The following is a 26,214-nucleotide window of genomic DNA, read 5'->3' as shown; positions in this document are numbered from 1 at the left end:
AGTACACATCCACATACATCCACTCATTTCCATCTCCAGATTCACCCAAAATTATTCTACTCCTATCCAAGAGAGAATAGCCAAAAACATTATCCTATCCCTGTTATTCCCCGTGAAATAAATGCTCAAGATATTTTGGTTACTACCACTTGCTACATTATTCCTGGAGGGTGAGTGCTCTGAAAAAAAAGTGAATACGAGGAAATAAAAAGGGGCAAGTGTCCGGAACCTCGAAGAAAATAAAAAGTGAGACGAGAGGTAAAAATGGACAAGTGTGCGACAGTAGAATTAGGGATACAAGATACCCACCTGAGAGAAAAGAAAAAAAAGAAAAGAAAATATAGAGCATCTCATTCCCCTTAAAAAGCTTCAAAGTGCAAGAAAGGTATGTATTCCCTCAAAAGAGCAAAAGTAGAATTAGACTTTCACCATTATTTTCACCATTATCACCATCATCACCATATACCTGTTGACACCATTTTTGGGCACGTGTCTAGGATGGCAGGATAGGGTGGCGGTACGATGCGGGTTGCTGATGAGGATGGTTGCCGATGAGGGAGAGGTTGAATGTGACTAAGTCCACAGGCAGTAATATAGTGCCGATGGCTGGATAAAAAGGTCTGCCGATGACTATGGCAAGGGGATTGCCGATGATGCGAAGGAGGAGTCCGGAAGCTGCCAGTTGTCATGTGGAGGAGTTTCGGTTTGTCACGAAGGATAGTTTTATTATTTCCTTAATTATTTGCATCGTTTTGTATACGGATTCCGTGTAATTTGGAATTTGAATTCTAATCGTGTCAGGTTGTAGCTCTTTGAGCAGGGTATAAATATAAACCCTAGGACCTTGTAATAATCAATAAAGAAATCAATCAAACACACGTTTTTACTCATATTCCAGCATCTACTTTTCGACGACTTCGTCATACTTTTTTCTTTTTATTACGAGTTCTTAGGAATTCGTCGACTTCAGCTCGGCGTGTTCTTGAGTTCCGCGTGAGTACCTCTTAGCCGTGACATCCGGGCGCATCGCTGTTGTCAGGACTGAAGTATTCGAGTTATCACCTTTGCCGATAGCAAGGTCAAATCGGCTGGCACGCCTTAACGTTTGAATCGGGTATTAGCCCTTTGTGTTTGCAGATCAGTTTTGCATCAACACATCTTTTGGCACGCCCAGTGGGACCGATTCAAGATCAAGATCAACATGTCGATCTCTGACCTCGATCAAGAGAACGTCATCCCCGTGACGGAGGCCAACCTCAAGGATGAGCAAAAGCAAGCTATTGCCCAAGCCATGGAAGAGTTCAAGCAGCAATGCCTGAGGTCTTTCAGCATAAACAGGAGCGGCGAAGTGGTCCAGAAAGATGCACTGCCGGCACCACGGCAGGTCACCTTTGACGCCAATCCTGGCAAGCTTCAAGATATGGTTGACAATGCCATCAATCGAGCGTTGATTAACCAAGCTGGTGTACTGTCTAATACGGTTTTCAACGCTGTGACAAGAACTTTCAAGGAAGGACAAATCCCGCCAGATTATGTGGGGCCCTCCCATCATCAGCCAACGGCACCAGAGGTCACGGCTCCATCGGCTACCTTGACGAATGCAAGTGCACAGTCTGCCGTCCCTCCAAGTACATTGGGGACTACTGGTGCACTATCTATGCCGATGGCAACCAACCCACAAATTTCAGTTGGGCAGCATAAACTGACAACAGATATGTTGGCATCGGCAATGTCAGGGTTGACTCTTCCTCCCAACTGGTGGGGTTATGGTATGCCTCCAGAGTTGACGCCGGGAACATCACAAATAACTGACATGAGGGGCAAAACTCCTATGACATCGGCACCTCCCAATGCGCCGGTGAACCAGAGTCCTCGGTATACCACAACTACTACTGCAAGGTCTCACACTGGGAATCCTCAAGATTCAATGTTTCAGATGCCCAACGCATCGGCAGAGTCAATGCTGATGCAACAGAGGCCTATGGCCCAGTCGGGGTATGTCAATTCAACGACGGTACCCAATTACCAATCATCGGCAGCACCTATGCCGATGAACGCTAATAATGGATGGCTTGGACAGCAAGCCTTTCCACAATCGCCCCAACATGGTTATCAGACTACAATGTTCCAGCAAGGGCAGGTCTATCTCGGGTTCCAAGGTCAGGGGATTCCCAACCAGCCAATAAATTTTGGACAGCAACTCGGAGGACAGCCAATCGATGGACAGCAGTTTGGTGGTCCGCAGATTGGAGGACAGGTGACCAATACAATGTTCCATGCAGGTCACGTCCCGAACAGACACGTGGAGGTTCGCCACCAAGTGCCAGATCCGCAGCCGCCTCATCGGCAAGATGCCGATGCGTATTGGGCCGATAAGATTGCTGAAGTGATGAGGGAACAATTTGGGATAAAACCCAAAGTCAACACTTATTCTTATCGGACACCGTATCCTCCGACGTATGATTTGATCCCGCTTCCACATCGGTACAAGGTACCGGATTTTACAAAGTTTTCCGGACAGGACGACACGTCAACCATGGAGCATGTCAACAGGTTCATTATTCAATGTGGAGAGGTTGGTAACAGGGACGAATTGAGGGTTCGTCTATTTTCATCATCATTGTCTGGATCGGCCTTTACTTGGTTCATATCATTACCTCCCAACTCAGTAATTACTTGGGCTGATCTAGAGAAGCAATTCCACAAATACTTCTTCTCGGGGGTTCATGAGAAGAAGATCACCGACTTGGTTAAGTTGAGGCAACGTAATGATGAGTCGGTTGAGGGATTTGTGCAGAGGATACGAGAGGTCAAGAATAAATGCTATAGCCTGGTTCTGGATGATCGGCAGCTAGCCGATTTGGCTTTCCAGGGTTTGTTGCCACATATCAGGGATAAGTATGCCTCTCAGGAGTTCGAAAGTTTAAGTCATTTGGTGCAGAGGATATCTGATCAAGACATCAAGCCTTTCGAGCCTAAGAGGGCATGGAATAAGAAAGTGTCATTTGTTGATGAAGCAACAAGCTCAGATTCCGATGAGGAACCAGTAATCGGTTTGGCAGAGTGGGTAAAAAACAAGAAGCCGATGTCTTGTCCTTTTGGGCAGAAGGAACCAGAGAAGTTTGCCTTTGACACCGCCAAGGCCGATAGGATATTTGACTTTCTACTTCAGGAAGGTCAAATCAAACTGTCACCTAACCATGTGATCCCATCGGCAGAAGAGTTGAAGAGGATGAGATATTGCAAGTGGCATAATGCAACTTCACATGACACCAACGAGTGCAAAGTATTCAGACAACAGCTGCAATCGGCTATAGAGTCAGGGAGAATCAAGTTTGACAGTTCCAAAGCCCAGAAGCCGATGAAGATAGACCAACATCCTTTCCCGACAAACATGTTGGATGCTAAGGGGAAGGCTAAGGTCTTAACGTCGGAGACAGCTGAGAAGAGTGCATCGGTAGATCCTCAGCATCAAGTTACTACTGCCGATGCAAGAAGTAAGGGCTTGGTCTAGGAAGGAACTAGCTCAGGAAGGCTTCCTCGATCTGGTATCGTCATAACTCACAGGAGGCCTCGAGAAAAATGGCAACAACGGGAAGATCGGTATCGGCGCCAGCAGGAAGATTATCAACGGGAAGAAGAAAGACGCCGACAGGAGTGGAATCGGCACAGGGATCATTGGAATTGCCCATTCTTCATCCTTGTTGGGAGGAAAATATCAAGCTTCCTACTGTCAGAGACTGCCCTGAATGCAACGGTTATGATCGGTACGATAGGAACGATCGGCGGTATCATGATGATGAACGGCGAGCTAATGGGCCGATCAGAGGAAGGGTGTCAGTTCATGACCGGCTGGGGGGCAGATTCAGTGGGCACAACAGACTTAGTGACCGTGTCCAGTATTTTCCCAGGAACCAAGAGGAGCTCGAAGGAATGGCTGATGCACGGGTTCCCGATGAATTCATATTTTGCAGGGATGCTAACACGCATCGCATGGAGTCAAGGGAGAACCGACGCCCGACGGCAAGGCAAAGGCCACTTCCTCCATGGTGCCCTCGAGGATTAACCAAGACACAGAAAAGGAGATTGCAACGAGAAAGGCAAGAGGAGCTAAACAAGGGAGAGAACTCTGGAAGTCGGCAGCCGTCAGACACTAAGAGGGAAGGTCCATCGGCAGGCGTCAACATGGTCTTCATGTTGCCGATGGAGTTTCTTGCACCAGCCAGTGACGATGAGTTGGAATTTTCTGATCAGATAGCTCAGTTGGCTCTGGATCCGATGACGGCTATCTTTGAGAAACCTGCCGATGACGAGAGGCAGCATCTTAAAGCTTTGTTCCTCAAAGGAAGGGTTGATGGGCAGCCAATGACCAAGATCCTAGTTGATGGTGGAGCTGCTATTAATATTATGCCGTATGCAGTATATCGGAAGCTTGGGAAAGGGGATCAAGATTTGACCAAGACCGATATGATGCTCAAAGACTTTGAAGGAAACGTGTCTCCAGTCAAGGGGGAAATATGTGCAGAGTTGACCATCGGCAGCAAAACCTTGCCAACAACTTTTTTCGTGATCAGCAGAAAAGGTGCCTACAATTTATTATTGGGGAGAGATTGGATTCATGCCAATTGTTGTGTCCCATCTACAATGCATCAGTGCTTGGTTCAGTGGGTAGGTGACAAGATTGAGATCGTCCCAGGAGATTCTTCTTATGTTATCGCATCGGCAGAAGCGGATACTTACGAAAGGACCAGGTGCATTTCAGGAGAAGTTTGGGAGAAAGATTTTCTCAAAGTTGCCGATTATGAGATTCCACCGATCCAAGCAGTTGGTTCTGACGACGGTTTTTAATGGATAGATTCGCCGATGATGGAAAATTAGGCCAGGGATTCACATCGGCCGATGATTTGGTAGAAGTATATATAGGTAGTGGTGATAAGCCTAGGCCTACTTTTATTAGTGCTAAATTAGATCCTGAGTGTAAGCGACAATTGATTAGTTTGTTAAAGGAATATAAAGATTGTTTTGCTTGGGATTAATTGTCGAACATCGGTTACCCATCAAGTCTGGATTTCGGCCACATCAGCAACCAGCCCACCGATGTAATCCTAACATTCTACCTAATATTAAGGCCGAAATCACTAAACTTATTGAAGCTAAGTTTATTCGGCAGTGTCGGTACGCCGAATGGATTTCCAATGTTGTTCCGGTTTACAAGAAGAACGGGAAGCTTCGGGTGTGCATTGATTTCAGGAATCTCCATAAAGCTACACCGATGGATGGATGCCCAATGCCTGTCGCCGATCTACTGGTTGATGCTGCGGCTGGCCATCGGGTCATCAGCTTCATGGATGGTAATGCAGGTTACAATCAAATATTCATGGCAGAGGAGGATATTCCAAAAACCGCATTCAGGTGTCCTGGTCATGTTGGACTATTTGAATGGATAGTCATGACTTTTGGGTTAAAGAATGCTGGTGCTACTTATCAAAGGGCTATGAATTTTATATTTCATGAGTTCATCGGCAAGCTCGTAGAGAATTATATTGATGATGTGGTGGTTAAGTCTGGAGATTTCTCAAAGCATCTTGCCGATTTACGAAAAGTGTTGGAGTGCACAAGGAAGCATGGATTGAAGATGAATCCCAACAAGTGTGCATTTGGCGTATCGGCAGGGCAGTTTTTTGGTTTCATGGTACATCAGAGGGGTATTGAAATTAGTCGAAGATCTATTGATGCCATCAATAAAATAGTGGCCCCTACCAATAAAACCGAGCTCCAATCCTTGATCGGCAAGGTGAATTTTATCAGAAGATTTATATCGAATTTATCTGGGAGGATTCGTGCTTTCAGTCCTCTTCTTAAATTGAAAGCCGATCAAGAGTTTGTTTGGGGAGAAGAACAGCAGTTGGCTCTGGATGAAATCAAGAAGTATCTAGTAAATCCTCCAGTTTTAGTTCCACCTCAACAAGGGAAGCCCTTCAAATTGTATTTATCTACCGATGGATCGGTTATCGGTTCAGCTTTAGTTCAAGAATTTGAAGGGAAAGAGTGGGTAATTTATTATTTGAGTAGGAGGTTGATTGATGCTGAAACCAGGTATTCGGCCATTGAGAAACTGTGCTTATGCTTATATTTTTCATGTATCAAGCTGAGACATTACCTGTTATCGGCCGAATGTGCTGTTGTTTGCAAAGATGACGTGGTCCGATACATGCTATCTATGCCGATTATGAGTGGTAGGATCGGTAAATGGATTTTAGCGCTGTCGGAGTTCGATTTGCGTTACGAATCGGCTAAGGCAGTCAAAGGGCAGATTATGGCCGATTTTGTGACTCAGCATTGCGGTCTAGTGGAAACCTTGGAAATTGCACCCTGGACGCTCTTCTTTGATGGATCTACCTGTGACCGGGGGGCAGGAATCGGCATTGTATTAGTTTCTCCTAAGGGGAGGAAGTATGAGTTTTCCTTGCCGATTGTTGCTACATCAACAAATAATCAGGCTGAGTATCAAGCTCTGATCAAGGGATTGGAGTTGTTAAGAGAAGTTCGTGCTGATGCTGTTGAAATATTCGGGGATTCTATGTTGGTTATAAATCAATTGGCCGGAAGCTATGAATGCCGAAGTGAAGTTCTCATAACCTATTTCGAGAGAAGTATGCAACTGTTAAAGGAATTCAAGGACTTCCGATTGGAGCATGTTTCCCGATTGCATAATGAAGACGCTAATCGGTTAGCTCAGCATGCCTCGGGATATCCGCCAATGATTAATGCGACATCGGCAGTCGGTGCCGGTGATTGGAGGAAAGAAATTATTGATTATCTAAAAGATCCATCCAAAAAAGTTGAAAGACGGGTTCGATTTCAGGCAACCAAGTATGTGCTCCTTGAAAATGAATTGTATTATCGAACTATCGACGGAATTCTTCTCCGATGCTTGGGTGATGATGAAGCCAGAAGTTTGATGGGGGAAATCCATGAAGGAGTGTGTGGAGCGCATCAGTCAGCTTTTAAGATGAAGTGGATGATTCGAAGGAATGGATATTTTTGGCCAACCATACTTGAAGATTGTTTTAAATATTTCAAGGGATGTCAAGGTTGTCAAAAGTTCGGTAATATCCAGAGAGCACCCGCATCGGCTATGAATCCTATAATAAAACCTTGGCCGTTCCGGGGATGGGCCATCGATCTGATCGGCCAGATTTATCCACCATCTAGCAAAGGGCATAAGTTCATTCTAGTTGCCACTGACTATTTCACTAAGTGGGTCGAAGCTATTCCTTTGAAGAAAGTCACATCGGCCAATATGATTGATTTTGTGAAGGAGCATATTATTTACCAATTTGGGATTCCCCAAACGATTACTACCGATCAGGGCACCATGTTCACGTCGGGGGAGTTCGATGAATTCGCAATCGGTATGGGAATTAAAGTGTTGAATTCTTCTCCTTATTATGCTCAAGCCAATGGGCAGGCCGAAGCGTCTAACAAAGGAATTATCAAGCTTATTAAACGAAAGATTGAAGAAAATCCTAGGCGGTGGCATACATCATTAAATGAAGCATTGTGGTCTTATCGGATGGCTTGTCATGGATCGACCAAGGTATCACCCTATCAATTGGTGTATGGACATGATGCCGTGTTGCCTTGGGAAATTAAGGCTGGATCTAGGCAATTATCTTTTCAAGATCAATTAACTTCCGACAATTATGCCACTTTGATGACCGATGAATTGGATGATCTAGCAGGGCATCGGTTAAAAGCTTTAATGAGTATAGAAGAAAATAAGAAAAGAGTTGCTAGATGGTATGATAAGAAAGTGAAGGCTAAAGAGTTTGCCGATGGGGATTTGGTATGGAAATTAATTTTACCAGTTGGGACCAAAAGCTCGAAGTTTGGAAAGTGGTCTCCTAATTGGGAGGGTCCTTATCGGATAAGTCGATCGGCTCCTCGTAATGCCTACATTCTAGAAACCCTCGAAGGAATTGAATTTCCCAGAGCATTAAACGGCAAATATTTAAAGAAGTACTACCCCAGTATATGGGTCGATGCATAAAAGTTTAGGTGCCGATAACACTCCTATCGGCTGGAGCCAAATGCTTGGGGACAGAACTTGGTGTTTCAAAAGTTTAGGCGCCGATAACAGTCCTATCGGCTAGACTAAAAGTTGAGGAAGCAGGAAAGCGTAGATACAATGCCGATGGAAACTTTATGTGTTAAGCAGCGACTGGATAGCCGATATAGCACGTAGCCGAATTTGGTTGGCTGCTTCTATCTCCTTGATGTCATCATCGGCAGAACCTTCTATCGGCTTTAGCTTCTTCTTCAGTTGGAGTGCCTTGCGACCATGAACATTTCGCTCATGCTCAAGAAGCCTGATGGTCTCTGGCAATTGGTTCTCTTCCTGTTGGGCTTGGGATAAGGCGTTCTCCACTTCCTTGAGTTCCGCCAACAGGGATTCTCTTCTTGCCGATAGATCGGATATCTTCTGCTTCAGCGCATCTCCTGAAGATTTCAGGATACCGATGTTCTTGTGCTTCTCATCGGTCAGGAGTTTCTCTTTCCTCATTTCATCGGAGAGTTGAGTTTGAGCGGCTCTATCGGCAAGACGCCGAGAAGCTCTCTGGTACTGCAGCTGGCGACTCTCCAGATGAGCGGCTTGGAACAGGATTTCTTCGACGTTGGCTGGGATTTGGCCTCTGAGAGTTCTGAACAGGGTCTTGGTAGGGTCGGAGTCATCGACCAAATGCGCTGTATCCTGGTGAAGGAGAACTGACAATTCTTCCAGCCTGGCCCTGGTCTCTGCCGATGTAATGCCAACTGTCTGGGAAGAACTTGCTTCTTCACCTTCTTCTTCAGAGAGATCGATGGCGAAGGAAAACAGGCTATCAGGAGAATCTTGTTCTTGGGAGGGAAAGCAAGGTTAGCTCATATCCGGAGAATCGGCAAATGGTGCTGGCGGTAAACAGTGACTTACTTGCTTCTAGGCGATCTCTTGCCTTGGACTGGGAGGTGCTGACGGAGCTGCGGACTGACCGGCCAAAGATGCCGATGGAACTGCAGGTTGATCGGCTAAGGTTGCCGATGGGACGATATCGATTGAAAGAAGACAAGAAAGGTTATGAGACTAAATGAGAATGAGTTCATCGGCAACGGTATTGTTAAAGTATGTTACCTGGAGGGGGAACAACGGTTGTCTGAATCGGGAGAGCCGCCGGTGATATAATTGGACCCACCGGACCAGTTGCTTGTTCACCCACATCAACTGATGTACCTTCTGTTTGAGGCTCTTCCTGCTGGGATTCTTCCATCTGTGGTGCATCCTGCATTGGTTGGGGAGATGGCACTTGCTGTGTCTGGACTTCTGGAGAAGAAGGAGAAGACTCTACTGGGATTGGAGATACCGGAGGAGGAGGGGGAGCTGCCACTTTTTGGCGTTTCGTTTCGGCCCTGGTGCTCTTGACACCCTTCCTCTTTGGCTGGCTGGACTGGGTGGCATCGGCACCTTGAAGTGTGACCTTTGCCGATGCACTGGTTTGCTGCAATAACGAACAAGGGTTTGTAAGTATAAATAAAGCCGATATAAAGATAGTCAGCGTAAAAGATAAAGATTTGACAAATTGCCTTGAAAGCCCGCGCCAGAGTAGGAGCAGCTACCGTTGGTGATGTCTGGGTTCTCCTGGTAGTAACTTTCCTGAGGCGCGCACCCCGATGCACGATGGAAGCCAGAGTGGGAGCATTGTGGCCGATTGAGGAAATCGGGCCTGATGGAAATAAGTCAATCGGCTTGCCACTCCTGCTAACCAATGGAGAAATATTGTCAACCTGCAAAAGGAATACAAGGGTAAGCTGCCGATAGAAGTAATAGTGAGAAAATGAAACGTTAGTTTGAGTTACTTACAGTGTCATCGGAAACTTCGTATTCGGGGTCAATCATGCCGCGGTATGAAAGTGCCGATCTGCAGAATAGATGCTCTTTCCATTCTGCCCACCATAACTTGTATGCCTGAGTGATAAAAGCAGCCGGAACCCATTCTGACAGATCTACATCTACATCGGCGTTTGGTGGTAGTTGGGCTACTCGAGTCCACTCAAGAAGGTTGTTGATTGTTTCTCTGGGTTTTATTACATCGGCATAAGGAAGTGCAATCGGCAACTGGCCGAAAGCTAACTGGCGAGCTAATGCCGATGGATTGTAAAATTCGTAAGTCTGGGGAGAAGTTTTCGTGCTACCGAAGAAATTCACTGGAATGGCTCTGGGAGTCACAATTGCCATCATCGCCTCACTGTCCCTGTCGAGAGCTTCATCAAATGGATTGAAGGTCAGAGGGAGCATGCTATCTGGGTCATCATAAGCCAGCCATGGTCGTTCATCTCTGGCCAGACCCTCATACAGAGTCTCGAAGAATCGGCCGATCTGATCCGGATTGTTCCCTGAACCGGGTAAGACTATAACGGCTTCGCCAAAGTTCAAGGGGGCACGCGTTGCCGATTCCTCTTCACCCAACACATGATTTTCGGCTATATCTCTTGGGAAGTGCTGTGAGAACAAGTTGAAATCAAGGCGCTTATGCAGGTGCAGATTGAGCCACATATTAATAAACCACCAGGGGCCTCCCAAGTTGCCGATGGATTGGCCAAGCAGGAGTTTCTGGGCTACCTGATGAAGAAGGTGATAAACAGCGCTGAGCAAATATCGGCCGAGAGGAAATTGGCCACCGTTAGCCAGTCTTTCTGCTGCCGATAGATAGACAGAAGTCGGTCCTGCCGATCGACCACAGAATACAAACTTGTCCAGCCACATGTTCAGAAAGGTGGTTTGCTCCTTTATGGTGACAGGCCCTCTCCCGCGGTACTTCTGGATGTACCCTGACCAACCGCCGATAGCGCGAGTCTCCACTTTGGCACTGGGGGCAGTATCAAAAAAGTGGGTGCTATCGGCAGAAGATATATCTAGCCCAGTGAGCATGGCTACATCGGCAAGGGTAGGAGAAGCAGGGTCGTGGCCAAAAACAAAAGCATTGAGAGTGTCTGACCAAAAGTAGGATGCAGCTATCAGCAGTGACTCGTTCCTGTGCATATCGGCAATGGATAGCCTAATGCATTGGGCTAGCTTCCTCTCACCCCACTGGACTTCATAAGAATTGCTGACCCTCAAGAACCAGTCTTTCCACCCTACGGTAGGGCTGGGCCAAGAGCGGAAAGTGTCTTTCCATAGATCTACAGAAAAGTTTTCAGCCCTAAAGGGGATTCTATTGGTTTCCGCGTTGATAAGATTGGTTGGATCTGAATCCCCTAGAGGACCGAGACATTGAAGGTGTGGTTGATCGGTGGGGATGACAATTTTATTGGACAACTCCTAGTGATTTTGGGGGAATAAAAATACAAAGAGAAAGGAAAAGGGGAATATTCAGTAAGATGAATCGCGGATGAATAGGAATATACACAGAAGATGAGATGGAAGTCTGACCTCAGGGACGACGAAGCCAATGGCCATCTTGTCGTGAAGAGGACGTTGGAGGGCACCGGAGTTGATGAAGAGGAGTGCTTGTCGGAGATCTTGAAGGTTGTAAATGGCGCCGCCGCTGGAAAAGCAAAGTTGGATAGTAGAATGGTGTGATGGGGGAGGAGTACCCAAGAAGGAACTATTTATAGGACAAGATGGGCAAGGGCAAATCTGACTTATCTCTTTGCCGCATCCGAGAAGCCCGAGGGTACTCAGGTGGATATGGTAACTGTTCGCACGGTAATCCAGGGATTGTGCAGGTGATTTGACGGGAAGCGGTCATTATCTGAAGATATTTTACTGTGCGAGATCTCCTGGTCGGTCCATCGGCGATATTCTATAACGGTCATCTTGCCGATGGGCGGATAGAGGGGAGGTAACCGTTTTTGCGAATATCCTGGTCAGAGCATCGGCAGATCTTTGTAACGGTATTGTTGCCGATGTACGACCAAGAAAGATGCCCGTTTAGAAAGTTGGGGATTTCGAGGAATCTGCGGAGGATTAGGATCAGAGTTGTCCAGATTGAGGTTGTCGGTTACCAGATTAGGAGCATTAATTGCGGAGAAGGCATCATTACTGCAGAGAATTTCGGAGCATTAATAGTTTTATACTCCGAAACTGGGGGGCATGTGTTGACACCATTTTTGGGCACGTGTCTAGGATGGCAGGATAGGGTGGCGGTACGATGCGGGTTGCTGATGAGGATGGTTGCCGATGAGGGAGAGGTTGAATGTGACTAAGTCCACAGGCAGTAATATAGTGCCGATGGCTGGATAAAAAGGTCTGCCGATGACTATGGCAAGGGGATTGCCGATGATGCGAAGGAGGAGTCCGGAAGCTGCCAGTTGTCATGTGGAGGAGTTTCGGTTTGTCACGAAGGATAGTTTTATTATTTCCTTAATTATTTGCATCGTTTTGTATACGGATTCCGTGTAATTTGGAATTCGAATTCTAATCGTGTCTGGTTGTAGCTCTTTGAGCAGGGTATAAATATAAACCCTAGGACCTTGTAATAATCAATAAAGAAATCAATCAAACACACGTTTTTACTCATATTTCAGCATCTACTTTTCGACGACTTCGTCATACTTTTTTCTTTTTATTACGAGTTCTTAGGAATTCGTCGACTTAAGCTCGGCGTGTTCTCGAGTTCCGCGTGAGTACCTCTTAGCCGTGACATCCGGGCGCATCGCTGTTGTCAGGACTGAAGTATTCGAGTTATCACCTTTGCCGATAGCAAGGTCAAATCGGCTGGCACGCCTTAACGTTTGAATCGGGTATTAGCCCTTTGTGTTTGCAGATCAGTTTTGCATCAACAGTGTGGTTGCAGCCCTCAAGAAAGAGTTCGCCATGAAGGACCTTGGCTCTCTACATCACTTCCTGGGTGTGGCTGTTCAGCGCCATAAGGACCATCTCTCTTTGTCACAAAGATAGTACATTCTGGACATTCTTGCTCGCCACGGGATGAGCGACTGCAAGCCTTGTACCACTCCTGTCGATACATGTGCCAAAGTTCCTGCTGATGCCGGTCCTCCCGTTGCTGACCCCACTGCATACCGCTGCCTTGCCGGTGCTCTTCAATACTTGACATTCATCCGATACTTGACATTCACCCGACCTGACATTGCATATGCTGTCCAGCAAATCTGCCTTCACATGCATGATCCCCGGGAAGTTCATCTTGTGGCTGCCAAACGGATTCTTCGGTATCTTCAGGGCACCCTCAACTTCGGGCTGATCATTCCCAGGACTGCGGACTGCCCCAACTCAGCTTGTTGTATACACTGATGCCGATTGGACTGGTTGCCCTGACACTCGACCCTCTGTGTTACCTATTCAATTAATCAATCCAAGCCTGTTGGCTTTTCCTCCAATACTCTTCTCTCTTTGCCCTGCGTTGGCAGGAACAGGTGGTCAGCTTCAGCTGCCACTGTAGAAGTATGGCAATAGGCCATTTAGTCTTCCATAGTTGGTAGAAGTACGCCAGCTAGAGTAGTGGGCTGGTATAGGCAGGTACAAGAGTAGATAATGGCTGATATAAGCCATGTAGCGTAGTTGTATGGAGTGGTGTAGTCACCATCCAAGTTATGTACCAGCTGGTACATGTTTTGTGTATATATACTCTATCTATGCAATGGAAAAGGGCAGTTCATTTGCCACCACTCCTGGGTTCAGTCTTCAGCCAACGGTGAAGACAGTGTGCTGTGTGTGTGTGTAGTGAGCTCTGCTCATCTCCTACCTTCGGACAGGGGAGGAGGAGAGGAGAGGAGAGCAGGTTCTGCTCACCTTGGCCAAGTGCTGGGCCGACATCCACCTCCTCTACTCAAGTGTAGGTCAATGGGGATCCAGGTGCTCGTTTTTTCCATCAAAAGGGCCTCAGGCACCTTCTTCCCCCCACGCTCTTCATCTTGGTAATGAATGTGTTAAACTCTTTGATTAAATTTGCCACTAGTGAGAATCTCCTGCAACCTTTCGAAGTCCAGCAGATCAGGCACCGGGTTTCTTACTATGCAGATAATGCAGTTATTTTTCTACGGGCCAGCAGCTCTGACCTCCTAGTTATGAAGCAGGTGTTGGATCTGTTCGGTCAAAGCTTCTGGACTTCATACCAAATTTTCATAAAGCTCTTCCTACCCAATTTATTGCTCAGATGAAGACTTGCAGCATACCTCTGATATTTTGGCCTGTGCAATCAAAGATTTTCCGTGTACCTATTTGGGTTTTGCCGTTCACCTAGACAAAGCCAACTAAGGAGGTGTTCCAGCCTTTCATTGACAAGGTAACGGACCATCTAACAGGTTGGAAAGCTTCACTGATGAACAGAGTAGGCCGTTTGGTTTTGACACGGGTGGTCCTGACAGCCACTGTAATTTACCTACTGATTGAGGTGGATCTTCCCAAATGGGTGATTAGGGCCATCAACGTAGAGGATTTCTATGGAAAGGACAGAAAAAGGCTAATGGAGGAAATTGCCTGGCAGCCTGGGAAAATATTCAGAGCCCTTTTATATGGACGGCTGGGCATTCACAATCTGGAATATTTTGGTTGGACACTTTGTATCCGCTGGCTATGGGCACAGAAAACAGATCCATCAATACCTTGGGCTGGTCTCACCATCCAGGTACCACAAAAAGCTCAAGCCTTGTTTCATATGGCGGTTGATGCAATAGTTGGAAATGGGGAGACAATTATTCTGGTCAGATCGCTGGATAAATGGCAACAATGTGGCAGAAATACCTCCCAACCTTTATAAAACTGTCCCCAAAAGGGTGGTGGGATTAAGGACAGTAGCAAAAGCTCTAAATAATAGGATTTGGGGGTCTGACATGCAAGGGGCTCTCACTGTCCCAGTTCTAGTGGACTATGTTAGGATTTGGGACTTGTTGCAACAGGAAGTTCAGGATCATTTTCAATGGAAGCTGACCCAATCTGGTACATATAGCAGCAACTTCTTTGTTGGTTCCATAAAATTTGCAGCATAGCCAAGAATCTGGTGGAGCTGGGCACCTCTACGCTCCAAATTCTTTATTTGGTTGGCATTAAAAGGAAGGATCTGGAGGGCTAATCGCCTAGCCAAGCGTGGATTGCAACACCAGACGCCTGTCCTCTGTGTGACCAGGCACAGGAAGCAGCCCAGCACCTTCTTTTATCATATGTATTCACTTGTCAGGTTTTGTTCTTCATTTTCCATTACCTGAACCAGGTCGTCAACATGCGCACAGCTGAGTCATCTAGTTTCTCAGCCTGATGGTGCAACACCATTTGGGCAGTGCCAAACGATATGTGTAAAGGTTTGAACTCTCTCATCATACTTGTGGCCTGGGAGGTTTGGAACCACCGCAACTCCTGCGTGTTTGAAGGAATACGTCCAAGCATCCAGATACTACTCCAAAGTCCAAACAGTGGCGATTGAGAGCTCCTTGCGGTGTATGGCTGGGGCCTCAAAGCTCCAGGAGCTCCGCCCTAGGTCAGTTATGCTGGGCAATTAGGCGCCATGGCTACCGGTCAAGTATGCAATTTCTTTTTTGTTGGCAATTTTGTTTTCTGTGTTGGCCAGTGTGTTAGTGTGCAAGGATTGGGGGGTCTCCCCAAATCTTCTGTATTTGTTCCCTTCTTTCTTAATGAAATGACGCGCAGCTCTCCTGCATAGTTCGAGAAAAAAAATTCTGATGTATATCTAGTTCAACATTCTATAATTTACGCATATTCCAACATGGTCCGATAGGATATTTGAAGGACAATAAATTAATAACAACACAACAAAGTTCAATGATCGGCAATCTAGAATGCTTGAATGGAGCGACAGTACAACCATTGCAATGCAAAAGCTTGTATTTCCCTGACTTTGTGTATAAAGGCCTCCATCATGTACATGCCCACTAAACTTCAGTGTTAGAAATGTGAATGTTTTTAGCAGTTTTACACTCCTAATGAATCAAAATTGGCTACAGGACACTGAAAATGAAGTGTCTTTGCCAACGGACATTGAAAAAAAAAATCGCTTTGCTGGTGGACACTAAAGTTTTTGACATTGCTGGAAGCCTGGAAGACACCAAACACATTAAAATATTCATTTCTTTCTCACGAGGTGAGACAACAATTGTGAAATGTCACTTTTGCCCCTGGCTCGTTTTTGACACAGGTCGCAAGGGTGCAGGCGGTGGTGGCCCAAACGAAGAAGGTCTTCAAGGGAGAAAGAATAGAAAGGGAGGGAAAAAGAAGAAAGAGCCAGCGGCAAAAACAACATTTCATAGCTGTTGTCTCTCGTCCTGTGAGAGAAATTATTATTGTAATGCATTGGGTGTCTTTCAGCAAATTTGTCTCAAACTAGAGTCTGCATTAGCAAAGCGGCTTTTTTCTGGTATCCACTGGCAAAACAACTTTACTTTCAGTGTCCTATAACCAATTTTGCCGAATACCTATACTATAAGGTGGCGTTTGGTTCATGGGAAATGGGGTCTGGGATAGGGAAATCAAGAATGGGATAGAATATATCCAGTGTTTGGATGGAGGGACGGGGAAATAAATCTAGATTGGGAACGGGAAAAGATTCAGCTATATCGCGACGATTTCATCCCGACCAGATAGGTGGGTTACCATCGGGAAAGAACAGAATAGGCGCTGGCGGACGCGATGCTGGAGAGCACCTGCGCGCCGCCGAAGGACGTGAAGCTGGCATGCACCTGTGCACCGCCGGAGGACAAGAAGCTGGAGCCTACCTGCACGCCGCCGGAGGATGACGAAAATAGAGCCACCTGCGCGCCATCAGAGGATGACAAAGCTACCTGCGTGCCACCAGAGGACGTGAAGCTGCAGCACACCTGCGCGCCACCGGAGGACGACGAAGCTAGAGCCACCTGTGCGCCACCAGAGGACGACAAAGATGGAGCTCAGCACTACGCTGCCGGAGGACGATGAAGCTAGAGCCACCTGGGCGCCATCAGACAACGACGAGGCTGGATCCCAAAGCTTGTTAAGCAACGAGGTCACTGAGGCCTCACCAACGCCGAGGTATAGCACCAGCAGCTCGATCCTAGCGCTGCGAGGAGGACGCAAGGAAACCGCACCTATACCAAGCCAAGAACTGCCGTTGGCCTCACGCCTAGTGGAAGAACTGGCAGAGTGTGGATATGGATGGATGTAGGTGAATGCAAGCAACCAGATGTGGCCACAAGCTGACAGAGGTCTCTTTTATTTTCTTAGGCATCTTCATCCTAAACTTGCAGGCTACTCCAATCCAATACATCCACATCCAAGCTCGACTACAGATCTGCACTTTTGTGCTCATGGCGGAATCAGCAGCCCTAGTGCTGGCTGCTTTGATCGTCAGCATGCTCAACATCACGGAGTACTCATTCCTATCTGACTGTGAGCAGTTGGTGCACTTCATCAACTCCATGGGTCACTCCAATCCTCCTGACTGGAGAATAAAGCCTTTCACCCAGGTCTTCAGTAATCTATATAGGGCCAACTCTTCTAAACTTCTGAAGATTAGCAGGAACTTGAACTCCACGGCGGATGCCTTAGCACGTCAAGCTCTCAGTTCTCAATCTATAGGACTTCAGTCTTGGTGTTCTCATCAGCATGGCTTAGACCATTGCTTTATCTCTCAAGCTCTACATTCAGTAGACTTGCGCAATGTACTTATACTTACAGCACGTTGCTGCTAATGAATGGAAATTTATGATTGCTGTCAAAAAAAAACCCAAACCTGTTGTATCCAAACAAGAGACTAGTCTACATAATTTCTATCCCTATCTCTCAAACCCAGAAAATTATAACCCCCTTCGTATCCCTATCTCAAACCCAAACTCCATCCAAACGCCACCTAAAAATGTCTAAAATATAGCAAATTACATCGTCCAGTTCCTATTGAAATACCCCATGATCTCATCACCTTGCAGAAGCTACCTTTAAGTTCCTTAGCCCTTGCTAAATGTGGATACCCCACTAAAATATGTTTTAGAATGACAGAAACACCTAAATAAAGAACCTATTCATAACATCCATTGTAGTCAGTCTAATGTAAATTTGACAAGCTCTGAGTAATTGAACAAAAAGATTCAGAGGAAAGGTAACTTGAATCCTTATGATTAAAGAACACAATGTAAAAAAATAGGCACAAACCATTGATTAGAATAAATTGAAATGATGAAAGTGTAACAAACAAATACCTCCATGTCTGAATCTTCAAGGTTAGTAACAATCTCATTGACAACCTCATGGCAAAGGGTGCAAGTATCTTCATGTCTTGGAAGACGAATAAATGTTACCTCCCCGCAAAAACTTAACGATGCACAAAACTCTTCAGGGCTTAATGAAGTAATTTTTGTGAAAAAAAGAGGGGCATAATAATCGACCAAACTCGTGCACTGTCAGGAGTCCATGTAGAAGCATAGATTACATATGGAATGCCAGCTTTTAGAATGCAGCACAAATATTTAGCATGCAAAGTATTTAAGGTAAAACAACAATACCTCCAGCTTAAAAGAGCGAAACTTTGAACAAGCTTGGTGTAGTGTATCAATGATTTCAGTCTGGGTCTCATTTTCATTTAGATAGAACAGGGCTTCTGACGCAAACTCCTCACAAAGTTGGCATAATTGCGGATTTTCCTTCATTGACAGAGATAATGTGCCCACATTTGGAATCCTTGTAGCAGCTAGAATGAGAGAATCAGTGAGAAATGACAAGATACTTTGAAAAAAGGATAAATATCAGGGATATGACATTTAGCACAACAGAATAAAAGCACAGTGAAAGCAATGTAGGTAATGTATTATTGCTCAATAAATACCAAAACAATGCAGTTGCCTAAGATTCAGCAATTAAGTTTTTGTATTTAATATAAACATATGCAAACTACCTGCTAGGATTTTCAGAGTATCTGATCTAAATTGCCATCTACATTCCCTTTCAAATATGAATAAACAATGCAAAACCATAAAGTTTGATGCATATAAGAACGCAGAACAGAAAAGGGAGAACAGCGCCAGGATAGTAAAAACTATGTGGTATTCCATCAGAGCCTTCAATGCATACAGCTGAGGCCAGAAATAGAGAGAACAGCATCAGGATAGTAAAAACTATAAATGTCCACCTTCCTTGATTTTGCTCATCTATTTTCATCTGAAATAGGGGCCTCAGTTAATATTCAGTAGTGTTGTTGCGTTGTGTTTTAAAAAAAAAAAACTAAAATATAGAATCCCACTAAATTACCTTTATCACATGATCAAAGTTCAATTCTGAGTAAATTGAATAAAACAAAAATACCAGCCATCTAATGCTTGCACTGGACACATCGTTGCTTACAATAAAACATTACGCACCAGCATCATCCATAGCAAAGCTTGTAGTACACCAGAGCACAAGACTGATGATGAACATAACTTGAACTCCTGTGCCCATTCTGCATGTAACAATTCAGTCCATTCCATAAACAATGTCATTATCAATTATTTGCTAACTAGTAACTACACTAGCAGATAATGCAAATGATAAATTGTATCCATAAAAAAGAGGTAAATAATTTCATTTCAGTCACAAATCTGAGCGCTGGACAATAAACCCGGTGACTTGTTCCAAAAAATGTCCTAACTGCCCTTGATTTTCTTTCAAAATCAAAAGGAGTAGACTTTGAATGAAATTCAGTTTTAACTCAGCTCATTAAACTGTTTGGTCCCAAACAAGAACATAGGAGACTATAATAAGACTACATCAATTTCGATGAGAGCTCAAAAAAAAAAGTTCAGTTGGCTCTGTTATCCAATCGAGTTTAGGAGGCACAGTACTACGTGTATACTACGCTTGTAATAATAACATCATATTCGAATACAAGCAGCTAAGCTAGGGGAAGATATGGGGTAGGCATACCTGCTGGGTGCACGTCTCCGGCGAAGGGCCCGAACAAGACCTGAGCTCCTGAACGTAGCGCGGCGGCAGCAGCAGTCGCCCAGTCGTCGCCAGTTCGACGAGAGAAAGAGAGCGGACGCGAGGGGACGGGAGAACCACGAGAAAGAGGGGACTACGCTCGGGGGACGGAAGAACGTTGACCCAACCCCGGGTGGAGTCAGCAGCGCCGCTAGGGCCTTGTTTAGCTCACCTCAAAACCAAAAACTTTTCAAGATTTTTCGTCACATCGAATCTTACGGCAAATACATGAGACACTAAATATAGACGAAAATAAAAATTAATTGTACAGTTTACCTATAAATTACGAGATTAATCTTTTAAGCCTACTAGTTACTCTATAATTAGACAATGTTTATTAAATAAAAACGAAAATACTACAGTTCCGAAATCCAAAAAATTTTGAGAACTAAAAAAGAGAGAGTATGCACGGCCGCATGTGAGGAAATGATTACGGTGAAATTACCCTTATTTTTAAAACATTATTATAATTTTTCCTCTGCATTTTGAAACTGAAGCCCGAGTTTGCTCTTATTATGTGATGAACTCCTCCTAACGTGTTAATTCTTGAACGAAACCTCTGCTTTGTTACATTTCACTGTAAACTTACCCTAATGATATTATTTTCATGGATTTGGTAATGATTTCAACAAAAAATCTATAAACTAATTTTTTAAAGTTTAGTGAAATTTCTTAGAATTTAATAGGATTTTGACACAACTTGCATATAGTGTAACTAGGTAATATACCAGTGTGTTGCTACAGGATAATAAAACTTTTGTACTAAAAATATACGGATTGCACTATAAAATAATATTATTGTGAAATTAAATACCGATGTTAAAGTAACATTTAGTCCAAAAAACAATGTTTATGAAATTGATGGCCACAAAGAGCATGACGTAGCCGGCGACTATCCCTGGTCTCCCTCTCTCCGATCAGTAGATGTAGATGAATAACAATGAGTAATTAATCATATATTTAAATTGTAATAAGTGTGAAATTGGAGAAACTAATGGACCACAATGCCACACAATGAGTATTCGTCTCCGATTGATGCATGCAAGACATATATCAAAATCAAGAGATAAAGAAACGAAGCATAGGAGCATGGTAGCCACCAGCAAAAGACAAATAAAAACTGAATATTTGTTTGATATATTTTGTTTCTTTAATATTTCCTTTTTACTAAGTGGTTTTTTGGGCACCGACATTTGATATACCACGTCAAAACTATGAGAAGGAAGCATCTCCAACAGTTTGCTAAAATTTATTTGTCATATTTTGAGTTTTGGCAGCTTGGTAAAAGATTTGGCAAGTGAAAAAATGACTATCTTCAATAGTTTGCCATTTAGACTTGCCAAATTAAAAAAAGGAAGGCCCACACCCCAACTACCAACGTCGCCTCCGTGCGTGCGTGATCAGATTTTATTTAGCTTTCCAACACTTTGGACACTCTTTCACCTTGTTCAGTTCGCAAAATTTTTTAGATTTTGACACTGTAGCACTTTCATTTTTATTTGACAAACATTGTCCAATTATAGAGTAACTGGACTTAAAAATTCGTCTCGCGTTTTACATATGAACTGTGCAATTAGTTTTTGTTTTCATGTATATTTAATGCATCATACATGTGCCCTAAGATTCGATATGATGGAGAATCTTGAAAATTTTTAGGAACTAAACAAAGCCTTTGAATCTATCAGCAGCAGCACGGCAGCAGCTCAGCAGCAGCTCAGCGACAGCAGCACGGCAGCACCTCAGCAGCAGCAGCACGGCAACAGCTCGCGGCAACGAACGGCGCGGGGGACGAGATACGCGACGAGTCCGCGCGTGTAGAAGTCCGCGTGCGGATGAGGAGGATGGCAACTCCAGATTTTTGACAAACATGTTTAGCAAACTGTTGGAGAGAGTTTTTATCATTGATTTACCAAAATTTATGAGATAGCAAGTGTTTTAGCAAACTGTTGGAGATGAATGAAATACACTGTTCTTCTTAGCAGCTGCAAAGATCCTGTATAGGTGACAAACAATTGGCATGCCGAAGCCTATTTAAAAAACTCAGATCTTTCCATTGTGCCGACTGAAGGTTCATTCCAAATGATTTGGTCTGAGCATGTATAGTTGCCGACTAAATTACTACATGTTCTTGAGTTAATTATCAGTAGCTATATAAAATAACTGTAGACACCAAATAGTTTCTGGCCAAACTCCATGCTCAGCACCTGATAAAACTAATTAAATATTCAGCAACTGATAAACTCAAATTCCATTTTGAAATTAGCGTGCAGGATGGTCCCTCTTTATTTTCCCATTGCCTTTAAATTAGGCATCATCCACGGCCTAATCTTTTATACAACACCTTTTTTGGGAATAATATGATTTTACAAAGTGTGTGTTGTGGCGACGGCGCACCGAGCTGCGTGTGGGTGCGGGCTCGTGAGGCGACAACGGCGAACCCAGCTGCGGGCAAGTGCAGGCACCAGGTGGGCTCTTGAGGAGGCGACGACGGTGGATCCGTAGGCAGGCTGGGCAAGCGCGTGCGGTGGCGACGGCACACCTAGCTGCAGGCGGTCACGGGCTCGTGAGGCGGCAACGGCGACCCCAACTGCAGGCAGGCGTAGACGCCGGGTGGGCTCTTGAGGTAGTGACAGCGGTGGATGCGGAGCCTGGCAGACCGGAGCGAGGTTTCTTTCCTACAAAGCGAGGTTTCTTTTTTTTTTGATTTTTTGTAACAAGGGAGCCAGGGCGGATGGGAGGGAGGCATGCGTTGCAGGAGGTAGGACGAAGATGCCTGGCTAAAATGTTACACCAAAACGATGTCCATCTTTTAGTCTTTTTAGTTGTGAGAGATAAATGGCCCTACGGGCAGGTTTTTTCTCAAACTTCTTGTAACCACATCTGCCATTTGGTGCAACAAGGCGCTTATCAACAAAAATAATTCAATAGATCACTCCTAATCTCACCTAATGCAATCTCAAGCAAGCTTGTAGCACCCTAAAATTTGCTTCTTTTGAAATAAAGTTAAATTAATTTAATTTTGTATTTATGTGTTCATGAAACATAGGAAAATGGATGGTCATAAAAGCCTTGATTTGGTCATAAAAGCCTTGATTTTCTTTTGGTCACAAAAGAGGGTGAAGTATCCAACGAGGAGGCCTTTGTTAGTTCATACCCTAGTGGGAGAAGTACAGGTAGATGAGGTATGCTCAAATATTAGTCTTGTCATAAACAAGAAAAATTTCACTGTAACCCTCATTGTGTTAGAGTCACTTAATATCCCTGTGGTTCTTAGTAATGGATGGTTGTGTGCACACAAAGGAGCAATTCATGGTACCTAGTGCACAATACCCTTAACGACACCGTCAAGGAAAACAATTGAGTATCAAGGTGGTCGACTCCTACCTGAGAAAGCAAATGCAGATCAAGTTTCCAAATCTCTTTGAGTTGTAAGTCAAAATGTCAGTAGGTAAAATGGTTTTTGGTCAATTATGAATAATAGTCAAAAGTTTAGTGCACAAGTCATGACCCTGAGACATAAATGTTTAAGTTTGGTATAATAGTTGTGAAGTTGAAAGTGTTATCAAGATCTTTTTTCTGTTTCTCTACTGAAATCCGAGCCTCTTCCAAATATCACAACGAGATTTATTTTAAGGAGGGTAGAATTATAATACCCTAAAACTTGCTCCTTTTGAAATAAAGTTAAATTGATTTAATTTTGTATTTATGTGTTCATGAAACATAGGAAAATAATATTTTTCGTTAAATAAAATTTAAGACTTAGCAACTTGTTTATGCATTCATGCTTGTGCATACAATTTATTATGATGAGTGGTTTCGACCAAAATTTAAAATGAATTCAAATTACTTTTGAAATGGTCTTGAAATAGGTTTTGAAATAAAGAAAGAAAATAAAAAATAGAAAACCATCTCCCTCTCTGTTTTGGCCCGAAGGCCCCAAACCCCTCCTTCTTTCTTATCAACCTGATTGGCCCAACTCTCTTTTTCTTTCTCTTAGGCCGAGCTCCACTCTTGCTTCAACTTGCGGGCCGCGTAGCTGTCTGGCCCAGCAAGCCACGCGCTCCTCTCATTCCACTTGGCCCGAGCTTCGGCCCAAGCCACCACGAGGCACCCCATCTCCCTTCTCTACCGCCTGACCCCACTTCTTGTGTCCTTGAGCAGTTGGACCAAGTCGTAAGCGCCTTCCCCTACCTTGAGTCGTGTCCGAGCAAGAGACAGGGCCAACACCACCCAATCCTAGATTTCTCGGGATTCCTTGCCTTAAATGCACAATCGACCCTCTATAAAGCTCCGTGACCCCTCTATGTCTTTCTTGTTTCTCTACGCGCCACCTTTTGCCCTAGCTAGCTCCGGCCACCAAGCTCCGAAACCCAAACATCCGCCACCACATAGACCTCTCTTGCCGATGTTTCACTCGCACATTGAGTTTCGACAACGCTAAGCAGCACACAGGTACCGCCTATGCTCCCTTTTGCCCTCTTTGTCGCTTACGCTAGCTCATCAAAGCCACTCCAACGAACTAAGCCGCCCACCCGAGCGAAGCACTATCATTATGCCCTCATAGCCTTTTCTGATCCCCTAGTCACACTCGCCTTCGCCCTCTGTTCATTCGTGTGCTATCCCCATGGCCTACGGTGCCCGGAAAGTCGAGATTCATGAACTCCAGTGAGGAGATGCTGTGTTTGACCATGGCGCCACCATGCTGGCACTGTAGCTGGCCAACAGCCGCCCACCCCTTCCCCTGGATGTAATCTAAGCCGTCGATTTAAAATCCAACTTCCACGAGTCACTGGTACCCTTTCGCCTGTCGTATTTGCTAAAGAGCCCTTGTGACTTTGGAGTTTAGAACCCGCAGTCCAAAGCACAATTCAAAATTACGCCTTCTGGTTTTGAAAATATAAAAGCCTCGGTTTGATTTTCAAAATACGTTTTCAGTACTTACACTGATTTTCTTTTGGTCATAAAATGTTCATTTTAATTCCAATTTGACCTGTTCAACTTGAATTAGGTTTGTATTCACGGAAACTACATGTTAGTAATGTTGTTTTACCAGTTTGCAACTTTTAAATTTCGTGATCCTATTTAATTAATTACTTTTTATAGGAAATCTTAGAAAATTTATAACTTCTCCGTTGTAGCTCTGATTTTCTTGATCTTTACGTCTGTGTGATTGTAGCGATGTGGAGAGTCATTTTATACACTTTTGACATTGTTTTTCTACTATTGGTGTACTGTTCTAATTATACCTTTGTTTGCTTTATATATGTTTGGCTCTAGTTTGTTTGTGTGTTGCTATCCGGTGATCGAGTATAGTCGGTGAGTAGTACTTCGGTGATCAAGACCAGTACTTTGATGACTAGCAAGATCAACAAGAGCAATTGTATCAAGGGAAGTATAGTTTGGGTTTTCTATCTGTGGCCATGATCTTGTGATTTGATTAATGTTTAAGCAGCAAACGATAAAAACAACTTTTTAGCAGCTTAAGGATTTATCTATACGTGATCATCCAAGATTTATAGTACAACCATGAGGGCTATATGGCTCTGACTTTAGTCAAGTATGAGTACCTTTTTTAGTTTGTTAGTGGTTACCTGTGAGTGGTTGTATCACATGGACTGACTAATGAAATCTAGCGACCCTAACTTGTTAGATGAACCTTTGAATAACTTCATAGTGAACCCTGTCGATCTTCCTTGGTAGTGGGTTAAGAGGTTGATCACCTCGAGCAAAAGGGTAAATCATGACTCATAGATAAAGTTGTACAACCTCTACAGAGTGTTTACTAAACTAGAATACTAGTCGTGCTCACAGACACAAGTGGCCTTGGGGACATCTATATTAAATATGATGATTCTTGTTATGTTAGCATGCTCATTGACTCACTCTATACAACCTTGTTGCTATATTTGCGAAGTTCGACATGGACTCACTCTTGTTATTTTCCCCCTCACCTTAGGACAAGTTTTAGGCTTGTGATCAACTAGTCAGTTCGGATCCTGTAGAGTGGAGTTAATATCCGAAATTTAGAGTTATCTTCCATTGTTTGCTGCCTAAGGTTATCTCTGATATACTAAGTACGTTATATAATTTATGCATTGTCTTTTGATATTACTCCTCATTTGTAGGTATATGTGAGATTTGACTTTTAAGACTCACATATGGTGTATATCTAGTTTTATAATTACAGAGCTTTAGTGAGCGGTTTGTGTTCCTAGGCTTATGTATGTGTAAGTATCAGCCAAGGGTGCCAAAGACTTCAAATGATTATACTCCCCTCTATT

General features: G+C 44.3%; 1 protein-coding gene across 1 annotated transcript in view; it reads right to left on the bottom strand.

Annotated features, from left to right (window-relative positions):
• LOC8066766 (proactivator polypeptide-like 1) overlaps nucleotides 1-20,055 on the bottom strand; it is a 67,003-nt gene extending 46,948 nt beyond the window's left edge. The window contains exons 1-4 of the mRNA XM_021447444.1: nucleotides 19,877-20,055; nucleotides 19,333-19,412; nucleotides 18,481-18,665; nucleotides 18,178-18,375 (exon numbers count right to left, since the gene is read on the bottom strand). Coding sequence (XP_021303119.1) covers nucleotides 18,178-18,375; nucleotides 18,481-18,665; nucleotides 19,333-19,411 — 462 coding nt within the window. The 5' untranslated portion in view covers nucleotide 19,412; nucleotides 19,877-20,055. The remainder of the gene's footprint in view (nucleotides 1-18,177; nucleotides 18,376-18,480; nucleotides 18,666-19,332; nucleotides 19,413-19,876) is intronic.

The sequence above is a fragment of the Sorghum bicolor genome, chromosome 9 (assembly GCF_000003195.3).
Source record: "Sorghum bicolor cultivar BTx623 chromosome 9, Sorghum_bicolor_NCBIv3, whole genome shotgun sequence".
Lineage (NCBI taxonomy): Eukaryota > Viridiplantae > Streptophyta > Magnoliopsida > Poales > Poaceae > Sorghum > Sorghum bicolor.
The sequence above is the reverse complement of the archived record's forward strand: the minus strand, read 5'-3'. Positions and strand labels throughout refer to the sequence as shown.